Source organism: Primulina eburnea, chromosome 7 (genome assembly GCF_022965805.1).
Source record: "Primulina eburnea isolate SZY01 chromosome 7, ASM2296580v1, whole genome shotgun sequence".
NCBI lineage: Eukaryota > Viridiplantae > Streptophyta > Magnoliopsida > Lamiales > Gesneriaceae > Primulina > Primulina eburnea.
Genome location: NC_133107.1, coordinates 9834332 through 9858019, shown reverse-complemented (window position 1 = coordinate 9858019; position 23688 = coordinate 9834332). Strand labels below are relative to the sequence as shown.

Here is a 23688-nt window from a genome sequence, read left to right as displayed (position 1 = left end):
ATCAACATAAATCTATATATATTGAAAAATAAATTAGGCATAAGAGATGTGAGGTTCGAAGGTGCCAGGGAAACGAGACAAGCAATACACGAAACCATTTTCTGAAGAACTCGCGAAAAAGAAGTATTATTGTTTCACTGTGTCGTCGTTACTGTGTTGCCATGACGTGTTGAGGACACTTGAAAACAACACACATACAAGTGTTGATCGAAGAATTTTTCTTGCTCCGAATTTCGGCTACAAAAATTTGCATTCTTGTGTTTTGCTTATTTTTTTTATTGAGATTTTAGGTTATCATTTACTTACTTGACTTGTTAAAGAAGATATTTTTTTCATTTTTTCACTAATATTGTTTTGGTAAATTTGATTTTTTTTTTCTATTGATTATTTTGTCCAAATACATTGTACAAGTGTATTCACTTCTGCATAATTATCACTGTGTTATTTTAATTATTTATGTGTTATATTATTCTGTTGTATGTTGTCATACAGTGTTACAACATTCGAGACAGCACTTATCTGATACACATATTTATTATTGTTCATGTTAAACATAATATTTTCAGAAAGTAGCGAGTGCAGGTTCCATAATGATAAATAACATAATATATTGCTCAACATATATTAAAAATAATATAAAAAAAACCCTTCGAGCTACAATTGAGTCCGATGAATTCGAGCATTGACAAAACTCACGAGTTTGCTCGATTCATTTGCCCTCCAAATACTTAACATTAGAAAGTAAAAACACAATGAAGACGACAAAATCGAAAATTACCTAATGAACATACAAAATATTCCTTCATTACATATCTAGAAAAACTAGTTTTTCCTCCTATCTTTCAGTTTTTAACAAACAAAATTTAGGGTTTTGCTTAAAAAGCTAATGTTTTATAGAGCAATGGGAGCAAGTTGCGAGCTAGCTAGTTGTGTATAGGGAGTCTGCTTCTAACCCAGTTATAGTCCATTGTGCTCAAGTTTTCTGATCTAGGCACTTTCACTCTTTCTTCTCTTTTACCAAATATCGTACCTGGACACGTCAAACAATATATATATATATATATATACATATAAATATCTGTATATTTATAGATATCAGTATTCTAGTATGAATTCAAAAATTAAAAAAATATATATATGATTTTACTTATTATCCCAAGAAATAATAACAGGCCTCAAATTTCACAAGACCAGAATGTGATCAAGTTGATTTTGTGAGTGAAAATGAAGGCATGAAGTGCACCAAGTACTAGGCAAGTTGCCTTCTTGAATAAAATTTTTCAGAAATTTAATATATGATTTTTTTTTTTGGAAAATTAAAATTTTGATCTCTCAAGCATACTAAGATAATTTTCATTTAAGTTATTGGGTTCATTTTGAAAATAGTAAGTTTAGAAATGAGATAATAGTAGTCAAGAATGAAACATGCCTGATGGAGCTTCCTTCAGCTTGTTGTGTGGCATAAAAGCTTGATTAGCAAACCCTTTCACCTGTTCAGAATCAAGAAAACCAGCACCAAATAGTTACTCACTGCTCGGGTTCTTAGGTTGTTGTCACATAAGCTCCTCCGTACGTGTCGAAAAACAGAGAGAAAATCTAAGGAAAAATTGTCATACTCCCATTATCTGCTCTTCATTTAATTTGAGCTTCCTTGGAAACAAAGGCATAGCAGCAAACATGAAATGATGAGCTGCATAAGTAGCCAAGACTGAGTGAATAACATAGATACACAACACCATAAGATGTATTCACTATACCTTGTCCTAGAGCTAGTCGCTTGTGTACTTCATCTGAAGCGCAAGGTACGACCATAACTGCTAGGAGAGCCACACAAAACGCAGCAAAGAAGGTTGGCAGTTCCATAGGAATGAATTGTTTTCTTTGCGGTTTTCGCAGTTTAGCAAAAGGAAGAAATCCCACTCTTTACTTGCGCAAGAAAACGTACACAAAAAACAAAATCAATTTACTTGAGCAAGAAAACATACACAAAACACAAAATGGAGAATTTCAAAACAAGTACACTTTGAAAATAATAGTTTTATACTTCCCTTTTTGGGAACCTTCACACAACTTGTATGGATCGTTGGTTACCTAACCGTGGTTGGACCACAGCTCTGGTTTTGGGTTTTTGACAAATACAACTCTTTCATATGTCAAGTGTGCATCTCGAAATGCTTAGTTGCTCTTAGTACTGACAAAAGTTGAATTGATTTTACCTTAAACTCTTTACTAAAGTGTACTCTCAGGTGCTGCAAGAAATTAAATACCAAGGTTTTGATCATAATATTCGACTTCACTTAAGAGTTTAGTATCAGTTTCGGGTCCACGAATTCAAGGGAATTGTTAGCCTGTTTTTGGAGAGGACATAATTCTTGCTTGAAGAAAAAAATGAGCCTGAAAGTTGGAGATAATTTAATCAAGAAATGAAATATCATAGATAAAATACAATAAAATTTTTGCAATTTGCAATGTCTTCAAGAAGGTTACCATTACTTTACATTTTTTTAAAGGACTTCACAAAATCTATCAACACATCTATCTCGTTCCACTCCGTGTTCCATTTAAACGATTTCGAATTTATATGTAATGTTTAATAGATCTGCACGATACATTCTCGAACTGATGCAGAGCATTATACATTCAGTGAGTTTCTAAGAAAAGGAACTTGAAATAATACTAAATTGCAGAAACAATGTAGGATGATATAAGAGTATAAGTATGTAGTAATTGACAGCAAAACTGTAGGTATGGTTGGCATTTGCGATGGCACTAGTTCGGTAAAAAAACGCTGCAATATATTGCGGTACTCAATTCCTAAATCACAATGTAAATTAAACCGAAAGACTTGGTTAGAATCTGCAGCAAAGAAGGCCTGATCTCCAATATTTGTGTTTCTGATAATGTCTCAAATCTGTGTTTTCCATCCTCACTGGACTCCGATTCCCTTCAGATTGTAATCTACAAATGAAATGGAAAAGTTTCAGGTTAGTTAAGTTAGAAATCAATGAACAGTCCAACGAGAGGGTATGAAAACATAGTGAAAAGAGACTAAAGATTTACACAGGGAAAGCAAAAGATCTGGTGCTGGTCGCACTTCCATCAGATCGAAGAGATAAACTCCCAGAATACGCTATGGGCCCTGAGAACATAACAAAACTGGCTGCGGAATGGCTCGAATCTGCTTCATCATAATGTATTTGGCTAACAACTGATACATTATCAGAGTTCCCACGCTCGTGCTTTGGAAAGTGTAACTCGATTTCTTGCCCTTCGTTATTTGGTGGACTTGGAATTTTGTTGCTGAATATCTGAACTTGGTCATCGGTAGAAAGATCAACAGATCTTGTATCTTGTTTGTCAGTGGATGTTTCCTGACATTTTTCATAACTTGAATCCTCGTTGATAAAGTAATGCACGGGGCTGGTGGAAGAAGAGTTACTGTAATATGCATCTAGCGATCGGTCAGGGATGTTTCCGGTACTGTATTTACTAGTTTCCCAAAGATTTTCATGCTCATGCAAACCCTGCGACTCGATCACGTCGCCAGGTATCACCGGTAGGGGAGAATTGAAATTAAACGTGATGCTTCTGCGTTCCACCCTACTCCTGTATAACATGCTTCTAGCTTGGATTTCTTCCTTCTGTTCTGCAGATGAAACAGCAAAACTTTCAGACACCGATTCTCCGAACAAAACCTGCTTATCATTACGAGGTTGAACAATGGTGTTCTCCTCAATGTCCAGGGAGTTGAGGAAAGATCTGAGGAAACTCCGAGTACCAAATTCTTGAATTGGAAGGGAGCTGACAACGAAAGTTTCCTCCCCTAAAGCACCGTTCACATTCTTATCTGTCTGTATCGAGTCGTCTGCATCATGATCCTTAGCAGTATCCTTTTCCAAAGAACTGTCTGCAAGTGATTTAGGCTTGCCTTCTTCAATTAATACGTCTTTTGTTTCTTCTTTGCTCCCAGATTCATCCGCAGTGACCCTTTTCGTGTTTTCCAGAAAGGAATCGGTTGATCCATCCGAAATAACGGGTTCCTCACCCACACGCACCTCTAGATCCTCACGGTGCTCACAGTTATCATTTTCAATCAAAATATTGTCCTCCACAGGCATGATTTCATCAGCACAAGCGTCCTTCACAATGTGATAATTAGTCTCTTTATAGCAAACTTCTAACTCAGGCAAATCAAAATCCAGCTTTATTTTATCACCATCTGAATCCGGATATGGATCCAGGAAACTTGAAGCTGAGATTAATATATGCCCAGAATCTTGGACGTCATCCTCGTTATGGTGTTCCGATTTTTCAACCATCAGCGAGCATTCGAACTCCCTACTTCTCCAGGACTTGTCTTCATCTTTTGTTTCGGAGGATAGCGAATCTGAATCTCCATTTTCACCGCTTAGATGATACAACAGCCCATGCTGATCCTCCTTTCTTGGAAAATCTTTAGTTCCACCTTCATGATCTTTTGAAAAGCCATTCACAGATTTAGCACTCCAGTGCTCATTACCGCAATTTTCCTCAAACTCTTGTTTCCGGTACATCTCTCTGTTCTCAAAGGAAACAGTGTCAGCCTTCCTCCCAAAACTTTCAGAATCATAAAACCTCGAACTCCGGCTTCCCTTCACACTCGAGCTTCGTTCATCCGGATCAAACGCCCTGTCACTAAACTCACAGATAAGAATCTTGCTTGGAGTCAAAATCTTAACAACTTCTCATTGCAATCAAAAGCAGATGAAAACATTACCGGGTTTCATATTTCACATCATTCGGCATAGTTTGGAGAATTCTCAAAAGCTGTGAAGCAAACATCTTAAGAAAGTTCTCAAATATACTTCTTCTACACCTGTTTGATCAATGGCCGCATAAAGACTCCACCTTCACCAAACTCACAGAGTTGCAAGAACCCTTTTCACTGCAATATACCAGAATGGGGCCATCAATCAAAGAAGCCCAAAATGGGCCAACAAGAAATGGTAAAATTCAAGAATACCAGCATAGTCTTATTTTAAAAAAACAGATAAATCAGAAAAAAAATGCGTACAAGCATGACAATCGATCGAGCCAAAATCTAAATGATACTAATAAATATTCATCGAATATATGCTCAGTTTTTGTGAGAAAGTTAAGATACCCTTTTTGTCGGTAAAAGAGGAGAATATTATGGTTGAGAAAGCTCAGCCAACTAACGAAGATACAACGTCATCTCGCCCTATTGACCTGCAGATACATGCACGTTTCCCACTGAAAGATTTGTGGAGATGGTGAGAGAACAGCTAATGGGAGGAAGTAGGATTCAAAGAACTCTTTGCGAGCCATTCCACCACATTAAACTAGTCAACTCTCTTTTATATTCTTTCCTAGAATTTCAGCCGTGAAAAATATTTATATATGGAATTTCATATAACTATTAATATCAATATTACTAATTAGAAAAATTTTAAAAATATATTTTTAAAATTCATTTATTATTTTTATATCAAAATTTTAAATAATAAATAAATATTTTTCAAAAATTCAAATATTTTTCATTAATTAGATGAATAAAAAATTTAAAATTATTTTGGAAATATGTTGATAAATATTGAGACTAAAGTTCTAATATAATAATAATAATATTAATAATAATAATATCAATTTACAGACACGATGATACTCTTTTAAAAATTTGAAAACGTAATATAATATAAAATTTTATATTAAAGATAATAAATCTTTTTGTTATACATAGTGAGGATCGGAGATTGATTTAGAGAAGGTATGAATAATCTCAACAAATTATGAAAACATTTTGGTTGGATTAGCAACATTGGAATGAAATTCTTGTCAGTTGAATATCAGTAAACTATAAGTTTATTATTGCCCGGAAATAGACTAACTTAAAAAATTTGAACACAAAATGGTTGAAGGTAAAATCAATTGGGCTATTATATTTTGACTGTCCAAGTACCGGAATGAATTTTTCAGCCCTTCTCGTTTATAGTTTTGCATTCACAAATTAAATCAAATGGTATTCAATCTTATTTGAGTCCAACCCGGATTAATCTTTTAAGAACTCACACTTGAATCAGCCTGATTGGCCGAACACTCATGTTTGTTCATCAAGAGTTATGCAAAAGTATGGGTGTGCAATGCTTGGTGTGTTTGTGATGATTTGTGCAGGTTGGAAACAAAATATTGTTTGGCTCCTCTGTCATCATTGGCTTGTTTGTGTCTATTCTAAACAAGCCTACATGTATGGGATCGATAAGGCTTAGCCTTCTAAGAGTTATGTCTTGCCGGACTAAATCTGTTACTAGACCAGTTGGGCTTTACAGAGGAACTCTCTGGTTTATACTCAATACCAAACTTTCTACCTTTATTCATCCGTTCGACAGGCTTCTCAACCTGATCAATAGGCTTCCGATGTTCATGTATCATATTGAACTTAACAAAATAAATGAATTTCCCTCTGCAAATGTTTAGTTTCTATTGAGTAATAATGTTATATAGGTTGATATCATCACCACTGAAGCTGAGACCAGTTTTATCTCCTGAGTGCTTCTGCAGCTCTGAATTTTTCTCAAGACACACTGAATACTTGTTACAAATATTAAGCAATTCAACTAATTTTGTATGATTCTCGGAAATAATATGTTGATGCTCAACTAGTACTCTTTCATTCTCAATCTCTTGTACTTTATTAACATGTCATTAAGTGCTTTCATGAGATCATCTCGTGTAAAATCGGTTGAGATAAAATCAAATACATCATCATTGATATATTCCAACTCAGCGTCGGCCACGAGGCACTGCACCTCATCTTTATCACTCTCACTGGTGGAACACCTTTACTTGGATGAGTCAGTCTCAGAACCAGCCCACTTGACCTTATTTTTCTCATCCACCAGTCTTTTTTCTTTTTGAATAACCTCCTGTCATCCTTTGACTTTTTCTTCTTGTCATAAGGTCTATCATCTTTATCAGTTGGCCTCTTTTTTCCTTATTTGTCTTAGGACAGTTGGATATGAAATGTCCGACCTTTCCATAGTTGAAACACTCATTTTTCTCACCAGTTTACTCTTTCTTATAATGATTGCTTCTACTTGGACGTTGGAACTCGACATGGTTCTTCTTTATAAACTTGCCATTTTTATCACAAACAGACATAGCATCACTGATCAATTGCTCAATTGAATTCTCTTTCAAGGCATATTGTTCAATGGTTGTAGCAGCCAGAGCCTTCTTCAGTTTGGTAGATGACTCACCATCAGTCCTTATTTCAAGTTCGAATTCATATGTTTAAGGTCTACAAATAGATTGTGCAGTTCAAACTTGTTAAGTTCTTTTGTTTCACACATTATCACTGTTTTGACATCTCATTCTCTTGGGAGTGTCATCATTACCTTTAATGCTATATCAAGATTTTCATACTCTTTGGCAAGAGCAGCCAGCTCGATCATGATACTGCCGACTCTTTTATTGAAGTCTGACATGGACTCCCCTACCTTTATCTTTTTTGTACTACATCAGAAAGTTTATTTCTTTTTGTTTGATCATTACCATCATATAGTTTTATCAATTTTTCCGAGATGTCCTTGGAAGTAAAATACATTTTGTTATTGTTTGAATGCATTTTTGTCCAATGTCTTATATAAAATATTCTTGACAACATTGTTTAGATTTGACTTTTTTCTTATCATCATTGGTCCATTTCATTCTCGGTATTTCAATAATCTAAATAGCATCATCAGAAATGGCAATCACAGTGTTTGATTTCAATATTTTCATTGGGTCAAATGTGTTGACAAATCATATGTCATCATCTTTGCAGCTAAATGAGCATGCATCCTGATCTTCTAGTCGTCAAAATCCTCTTTGGAAAACATTAAGATTTTTCTAAATGACACCATTTTGAATATAATGTTCAGAGACAAGAACTAACTCTGTTCTGATACAACTTGTTAGGATCGAAGATTGATTTAGAGATGATGAATAAATAATCTCAACAAATTCTAAAAATATTTTAATTGGGCTAGAACCACTGAAATAGAGTTCTTGTTAGTTGAGTATCAGTAATCCAACTGTTTATTATTGTGTAGAAATAAACTAACTGAGCTTAAGGTAAAAATCAGTTGGGCTATAAATGGAAAGTAAAAATAGGCTGACTGAAATGTAAATGCCACAAGTTTTATACTAGATGATCGGAGAATTCAACACTCCTACGTCACCCCTTCTTCCTTACGAAAAGATTTCATTAAAGACTTTGATAAATACTATATTTAAAGTCACCCACTTCAATGGAACTTACACTCTATAACTGAAACTCTTAGTATACTCATTCTTTAATCAAATGAGCAGTAAGATTTTTTACTCTCAATTATTTCACAAAAAAAATCTAGCACAATGAATATTCAATGATCAGATTACCAACTATCAATGTGTTTTTGCTTCGATCAGTTGGACTCTAAAGGATCGGTTCGGGCACATTTGAAGGTGCTTCAAACATAATATTCTTCATGCGCTTCAATAGCTCGTGTTCTAAGAATGTAAACACCGATGAATTAGATCAAGTTTAGTTTTAAATCAAGTAGAAAATACTCAAAATAATCCTTCGTTAAGTAAGCTAATCAGTTATAAGCTTTTAACTTGTGTAAACTGAAATAAGGGATATTAGTTCTTGCATATATCAGTTCAGTTCTGGTGAGAACTTAACTAATAACAGCTCGAACTGATCAAATCAGGTTTAAAATGAAATTTAAGCAGTTAAATACACAATATATGTTTATGGATGTTCGGAGACTTCAAATGCTCCTACGTCACCCCTTTTACCACCTCAGATAGGTTCCACTAGAAGAATTTGATTTATACAACACCTTGTATAAACCCACTCAACTTAGGACTTATCATACTGCCTAAATGAACTCCTAGCCTAGACTGAAGGCAACACCTTCCAGTCAACACTGTTTAACGTCTATGTGTCAAAGAATACATACACAAGTTTTACTTCTTTGTGCAAGACTCACTCAGCTAATCAATAAGCTCGACTCTATGTATATGTGAGTGATTGTGTGTGTGTGTGTGAGAACTGAACTATGAATACAACACGAAGCTGTTCTCACACACTGAGAATTTTGCTTCTATACTAAGAAGTTGGCATGCCCTATTTCTCTTTAGAACTTCACACACTTCTTGTTCTGGTCTTCACTGATCTTCATTTTCTATTTATAGGCGCAAAGCTTGATTGTACAATGAGAATCAATTACTGTATATGTTGCATTTGGAATCCATTCCTCGATATTTGTCTTGTACTTTCCGACAGCCATTCTGGAACATTTTGGCTTTAAGCACTACTGCAACGTATATTATTGTCCTTTGACTGAACAAAAGTTTTTCCTCAGTTTGCACAAATGGAATCCATTGAGTAAGCTTGTTTCGTTTTGCAAACTGATTGATTCCTAACTGATGTTCTGAACTGGTCAGTTGAACTGATCTTGAACTGGTTTGGTGAGATCAGTTGGCTCGTCAGCTGAACTGATTTCGCTATTTCAGTTGAACTGGTCAGCTGGACTCTTCATCAACTGGTCGGGCTTCTGAAGATCTTCTGCTAAATTTCCAATCAGCTGGACAAGCAGGTGAGTTGATATTTTGATATTTCAATTGAACTGGTTCAGTTTGAGCGATTAGTTGGCGCTTTCAGTTTGAATCTCAATATCTCAGTCTTGACTCGATAACTGATCAGTTTGAATCCTGATCAGTTCCAGTTTCTGTTGACTTGGGTAAAATCATTAGAAACAAAATGAAAAGTTTTGTTAATATCAAAATCAAGATTACGAACATGAAATGTTTCAACAGATTCTCAAAAAAAAATTGTACTCAAAAAGCTTTGATTGCGATGAAAGGACTCCTCAGAGAATTTCTAAAGCTCGCCTTACTGATCTATTCAGAGATTTTGCTTGCAATGGTCGTCTTTTTTAATCTTGTATATGTTTTCAAATACAGATATCCTTGTTGTTATGTCATCGTCCTTTCTGACAGATCGTACACTTCGAGTAGTACACATGGACTCTGACAGTCAAAGAATGTTAATGCATAAAATTTTATCCAATAATTCAGTTGGGCTCTGCTTTTTAAGAAATGCTAGCAGATGATTAGAGAATGTTCGTTTTTTAGACTGACGGATCCATTGAAGCGGTTTATTTTAATCAGTTTTCCTTTTATCAGTTTAGCTATCAGCAACATTTTTGCCTTCGAATGATAAACTACCAATTCGACTAGGCAATCGATAGGGCTCTGATCAGCTTTGAAAATATTTGCTCCTGAATATTCATTTTCTTTCTTGAATTCAGTTTAACTAGGCTCTGTAATTATCAATTTGATCAACAGCCTTATTAAATCATCAAAACATAAATGTTCTAACATTTTCAATTGAAATTAGAATATCATTAAGTATAACATTAATCCAAATTTACTTCCTTTTTTAGTATAATATTTTTTTGCGAGAACCTGCTATATATATAGCAGACAACTCTTGTTTTATATGACTATTTTTTCTTCTAGTTCTAGTCACGTAAATGTGGATGGCGCTCAAGTCAACCATGAATGCTTACATTCCATAACTAATTTTACCTTCTAAGTATATTTGTATCCAAGCGTCGTTCGACTATGAGAGATGAAGGTTCTTTCTTCTTGTATATTTGGAAAGAATAACAATTGAAAAAAAAAAAAAAAAATTCAGTTAAACGAAAAGGTTTCAAGACATAATCTTTCTTTGATAAAGATTTTTTTTTTTTTTTTACAATCTTTTATATTTTAAACATTTATTCGGTCATTGTGTCTCTCTATATGTTTAGCGCCATTTGTTAAAAATAATAATAAAGTAGAAATGTCACAAATTAAAAAGAATATTTGACTAAGATGATTTTTCAAATTACAAACGAAATTTATACAACATAGTAGAAAGGAGAATACATGAGATTGTCAATTGATGTCTGAGTTGTTGGAGTAGGAAAACACTTAGTCAATTATCAGGAAATCGATTACTCATGCCAACGCTTTCTATGACAGACTTGTCATACAGGATGTAGTTTGTCGATTATTATGTTAGTTTGGAGTTTATTCAGTACACACCAAAAACAATGGACGTTGATTCTCATATCATAAAAAAAAAAAAAAAATTGAGAGTAGATTAAAGCATGCAAAATTTTTAAAATATATAAGTCTTGTTTTCGAAAACAAATTAATTAATAATATTTGTCGGTTTATTTCATCCTACCCATGTGGTATTGCCTCCATGATAGGATGGATGACCAAGATTTGTCCATGCATATATAGGACCCACTTTTTTTTGAAAATTATATATGTGACAAGATCTTACTCGTTGAAATAAAGTGAGGGATAGTGCCCACATGGGTAGGATCTCATCTACCAAAAGAAAGAAATGTTTCGAATTTTCTTTTGCTTTAGTCAGACCTTTGATTTTTCCAAGTCGTAGTGTACCACTAATTTTTATATTTCATGCAATATGGTTAACATGTCGGATCACTCCCTTAGCCTATGTTATTATTTTATAGAAGATTCCTAATATTCATGTTAACAAGTAAAACTATGCTCGCGTTACTCAATGGGTGAAAGACAATCATCAAAAATTCCAGAGATTCAATTGAAATCATCAAGAATTTGGAAAAATAAACCGATAATATATATATATATATATATATATATATATATATATATATATATATATATATATATATATATATATATATATATATATATACCTTGTACTATAATCAGTTATGCCCATGTAAATTGGTGTAGTTAGTGTTCAAGATCAACCACATTTTTCAAGAAAATCTTCCTATTTTTCATGGGTTCGCCATTATATGATGAAATATTGTTGTACTGGAATGATTGTCTTCGTTAGGAGAACGATTGATATAGTGATGTGTTACCACTTTTGACAAAGATGTATATATTTTGATCTTATAATTGACGTTAGAGTCAATGTCATATGTTTTATTCTCGTGGATTACAATTATTGAAGAGAAAATTGTTAAGACACGATAAGCCAATAATCGTTCCTGCTAAGTCTACACTTGTCGGTTAGGCTTTCGTACTATTTTAAGTATTAGGATTGCAAAGTTCTTACTTGCTATAAATTTTGGTAAAAAATGACAAACACTTCATATATAGATATTAATATAAAATAATGTTTGTTACATGTTATTTGAGGATTATAACTCATACATATGTTTTATTTATTCATTTAAGTATGTGGTTCATTAAAAGTGGAGATATATTAAAATCCAAATAACCCAAAGTCTCGATTATAATAAACTTAATATTATTTAATATATTCACAATTAAAGTACGTTTGTCAACCATTCAACATATAAACTTCATATGGTATGATTATATGTTGTGAACTTGTGAAATTTTATGCTACCCTCAACTCATTGATTTAAATTAGAGTTTTTAATGCATATGTATTTCAGACTCTAATCCCCACGAATCCTATGATTAGAAATAATCTGATCAAATTATCTCATAAAACCCAATAAATAAACACAAACTACCGTCTCACGGCATATTTTGTGAAACGAATTCTTAACCGACCCGACCATAAAAAAAAAAAAAAATTATGCTAAAACTATTAAGTTTTACTTTAAATATATGCTGTGTCAATCTTCTCACGGAAATAAATCTATTTAATTGGAAACCTACTAATAATTAAATTTCATGTTACCATCTTATAATTTGATTTTCTCATTAAAACAAAAGTTTTTATTATTTTTATAATTTAAGTAAGAGTATTACTTTTTATTGTGAATATCGATAGGATTGACATGTCTCATAAATAAATATTCGTGAGACTATCTCACAAGAGACTTACTATTTTATTTAATATTTCCTTTTTAAAATTAATATTTGGATTTTTATTTTAAATTTAAAAATATCCCATTTTCTAATCAATTTAAATAATGATAATCTGTTTAAATGTTAATCATTTACGTGACACCAAATTTTAATAATTTCGGACAGTCCCTTCGTCCTGCAAGTTTTAGTTGATGCACGCATGATGTCTTTGGGAAGTTCGTATATTTGGGTATTAGTCCCTTTAATTCTGGTGCTTCATTTATAAAATTACAATAATTAAACAAAAACTAATTATAATAAAAATTAAAATAGCAAAAAATTAGATCTTTAAAGAACCAAACATACCTCTGTGGCTCTGTTACAGCAATTATTCTGACTAATAATAATGTAGAAAATAATAACATACTAAAATAATCAAAATAAACTTTCTCAAAAAATCTATATATTAACAGTCTTATAAATAAAATAACACATAAAAAGTTTATTTTTAATATAAAGTCTCCCTCATTTATATTTAAATGATGCAAACTCCAAAAAAATCATTAAAAAATACTTTAGTAACAGAAACTATTGTACAAACACGTAACGTACATAGCCACGAGCATATGTGAAATTTAAATATTTTTTCATACATAAAATGAGGTTTCCTCTATCCTTCAGCTAATAGTGGTGCACCTACCAATACACTTCGAAACAATCATATGCTTCTTTCAGCCTGTTTTATGGCAAATATTATCAAATAGCAACTCCTCTAATAAAGTATTATTCCAACATCAGTTTGTGCTCCGAGAATCAATGGAAGTCAGCTGGTTTCCCAATTTTTATACTCTGTTTACCAAGAAAATCTACAATGGCATTCTTTTGCCAACTCTTGAAACTCCTGCACCCGATAATCGCTCGTAAATCCTCTCAAATATGAATAGGTAAAGGCAACGTTTTACTTTCGATTAATATCATCAATTCACGCTCTAATCTTGTTGTAACAGTTGTTTGTGTTCATTCTCAGACTCAAATAATCATAGTAACATATAAAGTCGTGGGCTTGGCGAGGAGTCGATTGGGGGAAATCCCCTCTCGTCTCCTCCACTACATTAAGGCACCATTCATGACTATATTACTGGCCGGCCCTGAATATATATATATAAATATATGACAGCATGACTTACTTGTGATCAAGGTGAGCTAGAATTTCTCCTCCGGGGAAAGCTGCTTTAGTAGCATTAAAAGCAACTTTAATGGCTTCTTTCCATGTCCCTCCAATACTTTCAGCAGTTGTTTTTGCATTTGACTGTCCCGGATCTTCCATTGGCAATGAATATCCAGAAAGAAGATGGCCGACCCAAACTCTCTCCTTCCTATGATTGTTCCAAATTAAACGAGAAAGTTAGATTCACCGGTTGTAAAACAAATAGGAAGTTGCTTAAGCTCCTTGTTTTTGTGTGCTAATAAAGCTCATACTAGCATCCTGACAATCTTCAAAAGTGCATAAAAAATATCAGCTCGTATGAACTAAGTGAATCGAAGAAACAAGCTGGAATATATCAAACAGAACACAAAAATAACAGTGCCCGAAACCGACTTACAGTATTACATCCATGTGCCGCGGTACATAATGCCCTCCTCCAATCCCAAGCAGTACTTTATTCTTTTCATTTTTACTGTAAAGAAAATCTTCTAAGAAAAATTTACACACAAAAAGTATGCTTAAAAGTCGAACCTTAAATATGTTCCTGGATGGATCCGTAAACATTCAGTGGATGCAGATATAATGCAATAGATCCACGATAAAAGAATATTTTGAGATTTAATATCCAATTATGTAAACGCGAAAACTGAAACGAAATGTTTTCGCATTAATAAAATTCAGGGAAATATTGAGTAACATGGCATTATACAAAAAGACTACCTGCTCCAAGTTCCAACAGGAGCATGTTCTTCAAGACCTAGTCCTTCCCAAATTAACTACAAAACCAAGAAATGCCTTTGTAACTAAAAGAAAGACGAAATTAATGGTTAAAACAACTTCATTTTTCCTTTCATTATTATAGTTGCTTGTAACGCATATGCAGTACAATGGAAATCATACTTGCCATAAAACACACGCACACAATCATACAGAGAGTTTATCAGATTTTCATCTCGATTTATTCACTTTGCAGCACCATATATAATAAAGTGAAGCTAGATATTAGGGAGGATCTAACTCAAGAATCTTGATAAAAATTGATTTAATTTGTACTCAACTAGAGCCACAACACGAGCAGCATCCTGTCTTCCCCAGTACTCCTCTGTGCTACCTACATAAGAAATCAAGGGCAAAAAATTACAAATATTTTCACAAATAAAGTTTGACAATGAATCGGCAGAGTGAAGCAATCATCCAGTAAAGAAAAGGCAAGAAAACAAAGAAACAATGAAACTGTTAAATGGTTAGATTATATTACCGATCTCGATAAACATGGTTGGCCTAGTTGAAATAGGCCCGTGATGAGTTGCCTCGAATGTTATCTACGTTTCAAGAAAAAAAAATTAGTATAAGTTATTAAAACACTATAGCACGTTATGGAATGTCTCACTCAAATAATAAGAATTCACAACATTATGAACTTACATAAAACGGTATTATTTATCTTTTGTTAAAAGCCGAAAACGAACATAACTACTTGGCATCTCACAAAACAAAACCATGAAGAATAGATTACAGAACCGCAGCAGATTGGAAAGGAAGAGATTTATATAATCCAACGAAAGAGTTCATTTGATTCTTATTTCTCAAGTTGTTTCACAATTTGGAAGTTTCGAAAAGTTCAAGACAATTCATAAAAATGCTAAATTTTGAATCTTAATGTCAACAATGGATATAGATAACCTCAAATTCAGGTAACAAATTATGGGATTCAGCAATCTTCTTCAAGAGAATCAGCCAAGGTCCCATTCGTGGAGATGGCGGCGCTGCCCATCCAGGTCTTCCTCCTTGCGGTAGAACATCCCCTTCCTTCATATGTGGTACTCCTAACCAATGCATCATATTATACAACTTAATACATCCCAATAATTCCCGTATTCTGCTAATATGACACTAAAGGATAAATCTAAAGATTCGAAACAATATGTTCACCAATGGCCAAAAGATGGAGCCTGATATCAAAATTCCCACAACCTCAATCAACATTCTAGCTTATCTTGATTACAGTGCTAAAAGTAAAACAAGAAATCATAGAACAATGATACAAGCCCATGATTAAGCACCCCCGATCCAAACAATCTCATGCATTAAATGTCACTAAACTAAAACCATAGTCATAATTATCCTAAAACATAAACATAATCATACATTAAACACATCAAATCACATTTTAGTGTCGGAAGTAAATCCCACAAGTATGGAGTACACACAGGGCGTTAGGAAACAAAAGTGGGAAACCTATAGGGTGGATGGTGAGGGCGGGGCGGTTGGAAGCGGCGACGTGTTTGGAGAGAAACATGATTTCATCCACCGTCTCTCCGGTGGCGGCCTCCCACCTTAGATCCAGATCATCCTCCACTATTATGCTCTTGTCGTGCTCCAGTATTCGCACGCAATCGCCACACTTGAAGCTCCTAATGCCACCCTCCAAGGTGGGTCCCGGCTGCCACCCCGGCATGGTCAACAGGGCTTTGGCTGGGTTGATCGACGCGGGATCGGAGGTGGTCGCCACCACTAAACTCACCATTTTGCTTTTTCCGATTGATTTTATTTTCCCAAGCTTTGATTTTTATTGGTCTTTATAGATTTCGGACATGACGCCACGTGGCCCTTCTCCCCGCTTCTTTTCTTGATTTCATGTATTCATTTCTTGGTAGAAACTATTGTATTTCCAAGTATAAGAATCCACTTTGAAAAATCAAATATTAGGAGAACACATATTTTGAGGATTGAAACGCATTAAAAAAAACAAACAAACCAAAAAAGTGTCCTCCATACTACTACACGACATACTCAACATATATGTGTCAATGTACAAGGAATGATAGTGACTACGAAATTATACTTCATAAAAAAATAGTTCTTTTCTTTTGGTTTAACGCCATGTCCCAAATATTTCTAACCACTCGACACATTATTTTTCGAAACATTCACACATTATTACCTAGACTTGTCTCGTAATATCCATATCGTAAGTTAGCAGAAAAAATTACACAAATATATCTATATCCCTACTATTTTATAAAAGATTATATATTCATAAAAAGTAAAAACTGCCCTATGCGGACACCAAGTTTTTATTGACTCTATTGCCCTTTCGCTTCACCTCAAAAATATGTCTCTCTCAAAATCACTCCACATCTCCAACATACCGTTTTACACACCTACTCTGCATGATTTTCTCATATATTGTTGGTTTGCCTTCACAAATCTTCACTCTCGAAAACCAATTTATACATGAAAAACACAGAGTGGTTGATCTCGATCTTCGTTGTTATCCAAGCTCTGCATAATTACCTATCTATATGCTGGATTGGGTTGGACCAAATCCATGATCTCCTCCAACATATACTCAGTTGAAGCCTCGATGAACCCAACAACACATCCACTGTACTCGATCTCCAACCTCCTGTCTGTCGGTTCAAATTCAATTTTCCCGCCACGAAATCATAAGGGTCCAGTGGTAAGTTATAACAAATATCTTCCTCTGAACCGCTCTCAACCGATCTGATTGTTATTCATTTCAAGTTCTGCATTTCAACACTAAAATTCGAATGTTGAATTTGATTGAGGTAATGTATTATTTGGTTGAATTTCGGCTTCTCATTAAATCAAATTGCGTTTAATGTCGGGTTGAAACGGCACGTAGTGTTAATATGACAACGTTCTTTTGCAATTTCTGGAGACTGTCTGGATCCATCAATTAAAGACGTAATCGTTTGCGTCAATCTAATTTATTTCCAGAGTCTGGAATTGCGATTCATATGGTTGATTGTACGTTCTCTTGATGATTTCTGTACATTTTGTTTATTGAGGATGGTGATGAATCTTGTTAGAATTTTATCGAGTTCAGGCGTAAATGATAATATATGAAAATGCCACTTGATGGAGTCCTCTTATCCAATTGTGAAGACACCTCGTGATTAATTGTTTTTTTTAATGGTTTTATGTTGTTTCGTTGATTGTAAATATATGTCATGTAATGTTCATTGTTATCTTGAAGTTAAAATTTGTCTTTATTTTTTTGCTTTTGCAGTAGAATCATGAATTGAAAATATATTGTTGTTTGTTAAGATTATTCGCTACTATAAACGCGTTAGGTTACAAGAGTTTACTTTGATGCATGGTTGCAATCGGGTGCTGATTGGCTTCAAACGAGTACGACAGCTATAGATAATGTAATTTAGTATGTTATTAATTATATGATTTGTTTTAGTCTGTCTTTTGAGATTCAAGGGATTCTCCGTGAATAGTTATCTAGGTATATGTTATTTAAAAAAATCAGATGATGGGTCTCCCACTTTGTTTTTCTCGAAGAATATATTTCTTCGACACTAGTTTTTTTTTCTCATCCTGATTCGGTTTATTGTTTTTAAAATGTGTTCCTACATAATACTGCTTTTGATTAACAAAAAAAAATATTTTCATTTGTATCAGTTTCAATAAAGTTTTATATTTTAGTATACTCGATTTATGTAAGTTTGAATAAATATTTTGTATACCATTAATATTTTTTTGTTGGAAGATGTGTATCATTGTGAGAATGACTTCTTCTTGAAGTCAAATCAAAAGTTGATTTTTTTTTGTTATTGGTGTTGGTGTTTTTTGTATTGATGGATGCCTCTTATTCAATTCTAACTAAAAGTGATGGAGCATGATCAATCTTTTAATCATTAATTTTTTTTATGTTATTAGGTATTTAATTTCAACCATCTCTCAATTTTCTCAACTCATCTACGTTTATTGAATTGTTCTCCTTTATTGCAACACCAGAAAATCCACATTTTTTTTACTTTTATTAGCTCATTCATGCATTCAAAATTTTAAATTGTTCTAATTTTTTGGAAAAAAAATATTTTCTTTATGTTGTTTTTGGTCTTGCAATCAAATAAAACAAATTAAAAGAGCTATTTTATTTTATGCTTTTCGGTTTACTATATAAAATATAAATTCAAATTTAAATTGAGATCTCTATGATTCTGATGCCAAAAGAGATAATATTCACATAAATTTACTATTTAAACTTTTATATAATATTTAACCAAATATTATTATATTTTTTTCCAACAAAATTTAATTTATTTTGTGTGCAAATCTATAGATAATAGAGTTTAACATGTTATTAATTGTATGATTTGTTTTAGTTTTGTTCGGGGATTCTCTGTGAATAGCTAGCTGGGTGTATGTTATTTAAAAAAATCAGATAATGGGTCTCCCACTTTGTTAATTACTGCGGAAATTCTTATGATCCTTCAGTACACAAATATATTTATGTATCTATACTATTTTATTAGAGTTTAGATGTTCAGAAATACTGCTTCACCTCATCTAATGTGCGGCATCAAGTTTTCTTGACCCTTTTTTTCTCTTGCTTCACCTTAGTAATATTTTCCTCTCTCACAATCACTCCACGTCTCCGATAAAAACCGTTACATAGTATTTTAGTTCTCCTACTCTGAACAATTTTCTCTATATTCATTTTCTTTCATGTTCCAAAACTTCTCTCTTATAGATATTTCACAAAAGACTCATTTATTTCCTATGAATCTCTACTATTTTATTAAAGTTCATAAGGTTATAAAAACCGCTTCTACTGAGGACACCAAGTTTCTTGACCTTTTTTCCCTTTTGCTTCACCGCAAATTCCACAATGATATTTTCTTCATTAAAATCGTTCCACACAATATTTGCCTTCCCTATTCCAAAACTTCTCTCAGTTATAAGAACATAATAAAGTTATGGCCTTTATTATTCCCCGATTTATTCAGTCCGTATCATAAATCTACTAGCGTCAATCTCACTGAAACCTAAAATCTAATTGAAATCTGTTTTTTCTCGCATTCATCTAGGGAATTGAAACGTAGGTTCTATGACGATTATGTGTTGAATCCATTCGAAGTAAGTTATCTCTTTGATTAGATTATCAGTCCAAATACTAAGCTTTTAATGTGTGACCGTGTATTTGGATTGTTTTTCTTGAAATTATGGATTTCGTGACAAATATGGTTGTAAACTTGCACTGCAGGTGTTTGTATTATGTTCTTAAGGCTTGCACTACAGGTGTTTGTATTATGTTCTTAAGGCAATTTAGTTGTCAAGATTTCCCTGCCTTATCGATTGAATGGACAAACAAACTCTTCCTTCTCCTCTGTAACTGTATTCCTCATCTATGCTTCTTTAATTTTTGTTGTTTGATGCTCTCAAAATGGGGTCTTATAGTATTTTTGAACTGGAACATAACATTAAACTAAAAAACTTCATCATTATGCATTGAGATCTCTAAAGTTCAATGGACATAACCAACCTTTTCTAACTCATACATAATGTCACCACTTGATTTAATAACTTATGAATGAGATCTCTAAATTTGTGGTATTTTTATGATGAGACGTTACATTTATAACTTGTGCCATTAAAGCATATATTTAATTGCATAACAGTATGTATTTTGCATAACCTTAAATAGTCAACTATTTTGGTTTGTGTTCTGTTGATATTTTTCGTTTATTTCAATGATATAATTACCATTTTTCCAGCTTCATTGTAAACAAAATAATATTTTTTACACTCACTCATACATTACTAAGTTTATAATTAGTAGAATATATTGTGAACGATGCAAACAAAAAACAAGTTACATATAAATTTTAAACCATTATGGTAAAGATAAGAATTATTTCAATAGCATTATAGTTGTAACATCACAACTACCTTGAATGTTATTTTAATTAAATCGTAATAACTTGGTTGTGTATCCTAGCATTTCTTAAATGTTTCGTGAGTGCTACTTCTCATTTTGATACCTTCTACACCATTAAGGCTCTTGAATTTGGGGTACACATGTTAATTCAAGTAATATAAAAATGGTGTAGACTTCATTAGAGGTTGGGATATCATTTCATGTATTCATCCCTCATATCTGCACTCCTAACAAAAAAAATACAACTCAATGTTGTTAAAAAATGTTTGTTTTTTGTGTTCCTTAATGTGTTGGTCGTGAAGTTCATCTGATTTACCTGCTCTATTTGTTCCAAAATTCCCTTTTACCCATATTTTTTTCATTCAACCAGGTTGCCTTGAAGGTTAGTTTTAATCAAAAAATGGATTTTTTAACAAATCAAGTATTATGCATACATTTCTTCATTTTTGTGTTTGGCATATTTACGTGTGCTTAAGGGTGAGGTGCTTCGATGGATTTACGTGATACTGATGAAGATTATCATGGGATTTATTGATATCTTACGCATGCTTATGATCCTGAAATGTTAAAAAAATAATGAAACATATAAATTTGTGATACTCACATATTTTCTCTTCTCTACTCAACCCATGATTTCTTTTCCAAATTTCCATCACGCTCAGATACTGAAACGGGTTAGTTTGTGAATTTTTGCCCTCAAACCTGCCGTTGTTTGTTTCGATCTACTAATTATTTTACGAGTCATACATGTTGTAAAATTGTGCTTCTCTTATTCTTCTTCGAACCAAATTGAATCTGATAAAAAACGACTTCAATTTTTGATATGTCTGAATTCGACAACACAAATAAAAAATTAGGACAAAACGATGAGCAAGGGACATGGTCTATTCTCGGATTTCAGCAACAATGCGAAATGTTTGATTTATCGAAAAATTCACGAAAAACTGTTTCCTATTTTGCCCAATTCACACGGTTTTACCTTTTCACCTTCTCTTTGATTAACATTATCATTTGAAACTAAAAACATCTAATTGTTATATTTTGTATTCATAAATCACCGTAAAGGAAACGTATGAGAGGAAAAAACTTGTACGACGGCCCTGAAAGGTAATGGTTATCTACTCACTATTTTATTTCCTTTATTGTTATTATTTTTGCTTAGGTTTATGGGTATAAATGCAAATGGTTGGCAAAAGAAGCGTAGATTATGTATTTTTTTATTAACGCTTCCGAAATAAGGTTGATAATCTTTACTTCTTATTTTTGGTGATATACTGATATAACCGATGTATATACTTAGCTAATCAATCCTAATGGTTGTACTATATGTAAGGTGAGCATTTTTTTAAGCTGAAGGTTCCTTCTTACAAAGAGGTATTGTATATGTATGTTTTTCTTCTTTTGCTTTCGCTTTGGTGTTTTACTTTGTGTATGTTGTTTGAAATGTGTACCACAGGGCATCCGTGTATCATTTTTTACATGATTTTCATGTTCCTTCCCAACGTTGTTTTCGCTGCTGACATTCTCATGTTGTAACAAAATAATGTATAGTATAATGATGATATAATATTTGAGACTTATTGTATTTTATATTTCAAGAAAACAAAATATGTATTTTGAATAAAAATAAAATATGATTTGTATAAGACTAACATGTCATCTCAAATCTTATCAATGTTTCCACAATATTTTATCCAATTTAAACATTTTACCATCTTCTGTCATCAACTTTATTCAATGTATATCGATGTAATGTTGGTATATTCATGTTTTTGGTGAATATGTTATTGCATTTCTTGAATTATTGAAACTTAAACATGTCGAGACCAATATTGAAGAGTTTTCTTCTAAATATTGTCACAGATTTAAATACTATTTAGCTTTAATGTCTTCTCCTCCTACACGGGCTACTACTTTCATACGTGTAGGCCAAGGTACATGGAGATGTGGATTGTAGACACAGATCATGACATAGAGTATAGACTTCATGAAAATCCAGAACTAAGGCGAGAATTGCTCCTTAAGATACAAACATTCTTGATCAACACAATCCATTTGTGCACGTGTTTCGAAAAATTGGCGAATGTCCAGACATACCTAACTGTAGGCTCATCATCAGGCAACAAAAACCTAATGAACATCAATATAGTTTACCAACAACATCTCAAGTAGCAGCCGTAACTATTGACAACAAATTTCAAGAAACTTTGAGCAGTCGAGATATTACTATACAATGAATCGGTGGAAATCTTATCAGCATTCAAGACGTAGTTGGCTATTATGATCCTTTGCAATATCCACTCATTCTGCCATATGATACATATGGTTGGAACATAAATAACCAAAATATAATGGTACCCGGTTAACATGCTTAAATTACTATGCGTATATGCTACAGGTTAGTGAAAAAACATTGTACTTTATGATTTATATTTTAAATTAAAAACAATTTAAAACTTAAATTTAAACATATACTCATATAATGTAAATTATCTTCTTATTTAGATACGAGAAAATTCACCATCTTTGCTACTTAGAGGAGGTCGTCTACTTCAACAATACGTAGTTGACAATTATGTAAAGATTGAAACACAAAAACTACGATGGATACGTTCGATCAACGTGATATACGTTCTGAACTTTACCAAAGATTGCAAGATTGTTTACATGGAGGTGAAAATAATGTAGGTATGATAACTTAATTATTATAATATTACTTTTCACAACATATATTACAACTCACATATTATACATATCTATAAAATGCATTACAGGAAATGTTGGTAACAGAATCGTTTTTCCATCATCTTTCGGTGAAAACCCACGTGATATGTACCAACGGTACTAAGATGCCATGACTTTGGTACAAACATATGGAAACCAGATATAATGCTTACAATGACATGCAATCCGAATTGGAATGAGATAAAATATC

General features: G+C 32.9%; 3 protein-coding genes across 4 annotated transcripts; all 3 read right to left on the bottom strand.

The window, feature by feature from the left end:
* Positions 1 to 737: 737 nt before the first annotated feature.
* On the bottom strand, positions 738 to 1925 carry LOC140836127 (uncharacterized). The gene is made up of 4 exons (XM_073201535.1): positions 1758 to 1925; positions 1617 to 1690; positions 1430 to 1490; positions 738 to 1030 (listed from the first exon to the last, which is right to left on the bottom strand). Exons 1-4 carry the CDS (start codon positions 1861 to 1863, stop codon positions 924 to 926), a joined length of 348 nt encoding a protein of 115 aa, XP_073057636.1. The 5' UTR covers positions 1864 to 1925; the 3' UTR covers positions 738 to 923.
* Positions 1926 to 2700: 775 nt separating this feature from the next.
* LOC140836125 (uncharacterized) lies at positions 2701 to 5308 on the bottom strand. Of its 2 annotated transcripts, none has more exons than XM_073201533.1 (4): positions 5144 to 5308; positions 4757 to 4924; positions 3061 to 4674; positions 2701 to 2958 (listed from the first exon to the last, which is right to left on the bottom strand). In XM_073201533.1, exons 2-4 carry the CDS (start codon positions 4819 to 4821, stop codon positions 2850 to 2852), a joined length of 1788 nt encoding a protein of 595 aa, XP_073057634.1. In that variant the 5' UTR covers positions 4822 to 4924; positions 5144 to 5308; the 3' UTR covers positions 2701 to 2849. The 2 variants fall into 2 exon arrangements, with proteins under 2 accessions (XP_073057634.1, XP_073057635.1); XM_073201534.1 differs by having other exon boundaries at positions 3061 to 4668.
* Positions 5309 to 13438: 8130 nt separating this feature from the next.
* LOC140837201 (D-aminoacyl-tRNA deacylase) lies at positions 13439 to 16714 on the bottom strand. Its single transcript, XM_073203269.1, has 8 exons — positions 16292 to 16714; positions 15737 to 15879; positions 15312 to 15375; positions 15112 to 15164; positions 14774 to 14829; positions 14451 to 14525; positions 14034 to 14222; positions 13439 to 13747 (listed from the first exon to the last, which is right to left on the bottom strand). The coding sequence occupies exons 1-8, from the start codon at positions 16578 to 16580 to the stop codon at positions 13660 to 13662; spliced, it is 957 nt and encodes a 318-aa protein (XP_073059370.1). The 5' UTR covers positions 16581 to 16714; the 3' UTR covers positions 13439 to 13659.
* Positions 16715 to 23688: the final 6974 nt, after the last annotated feature.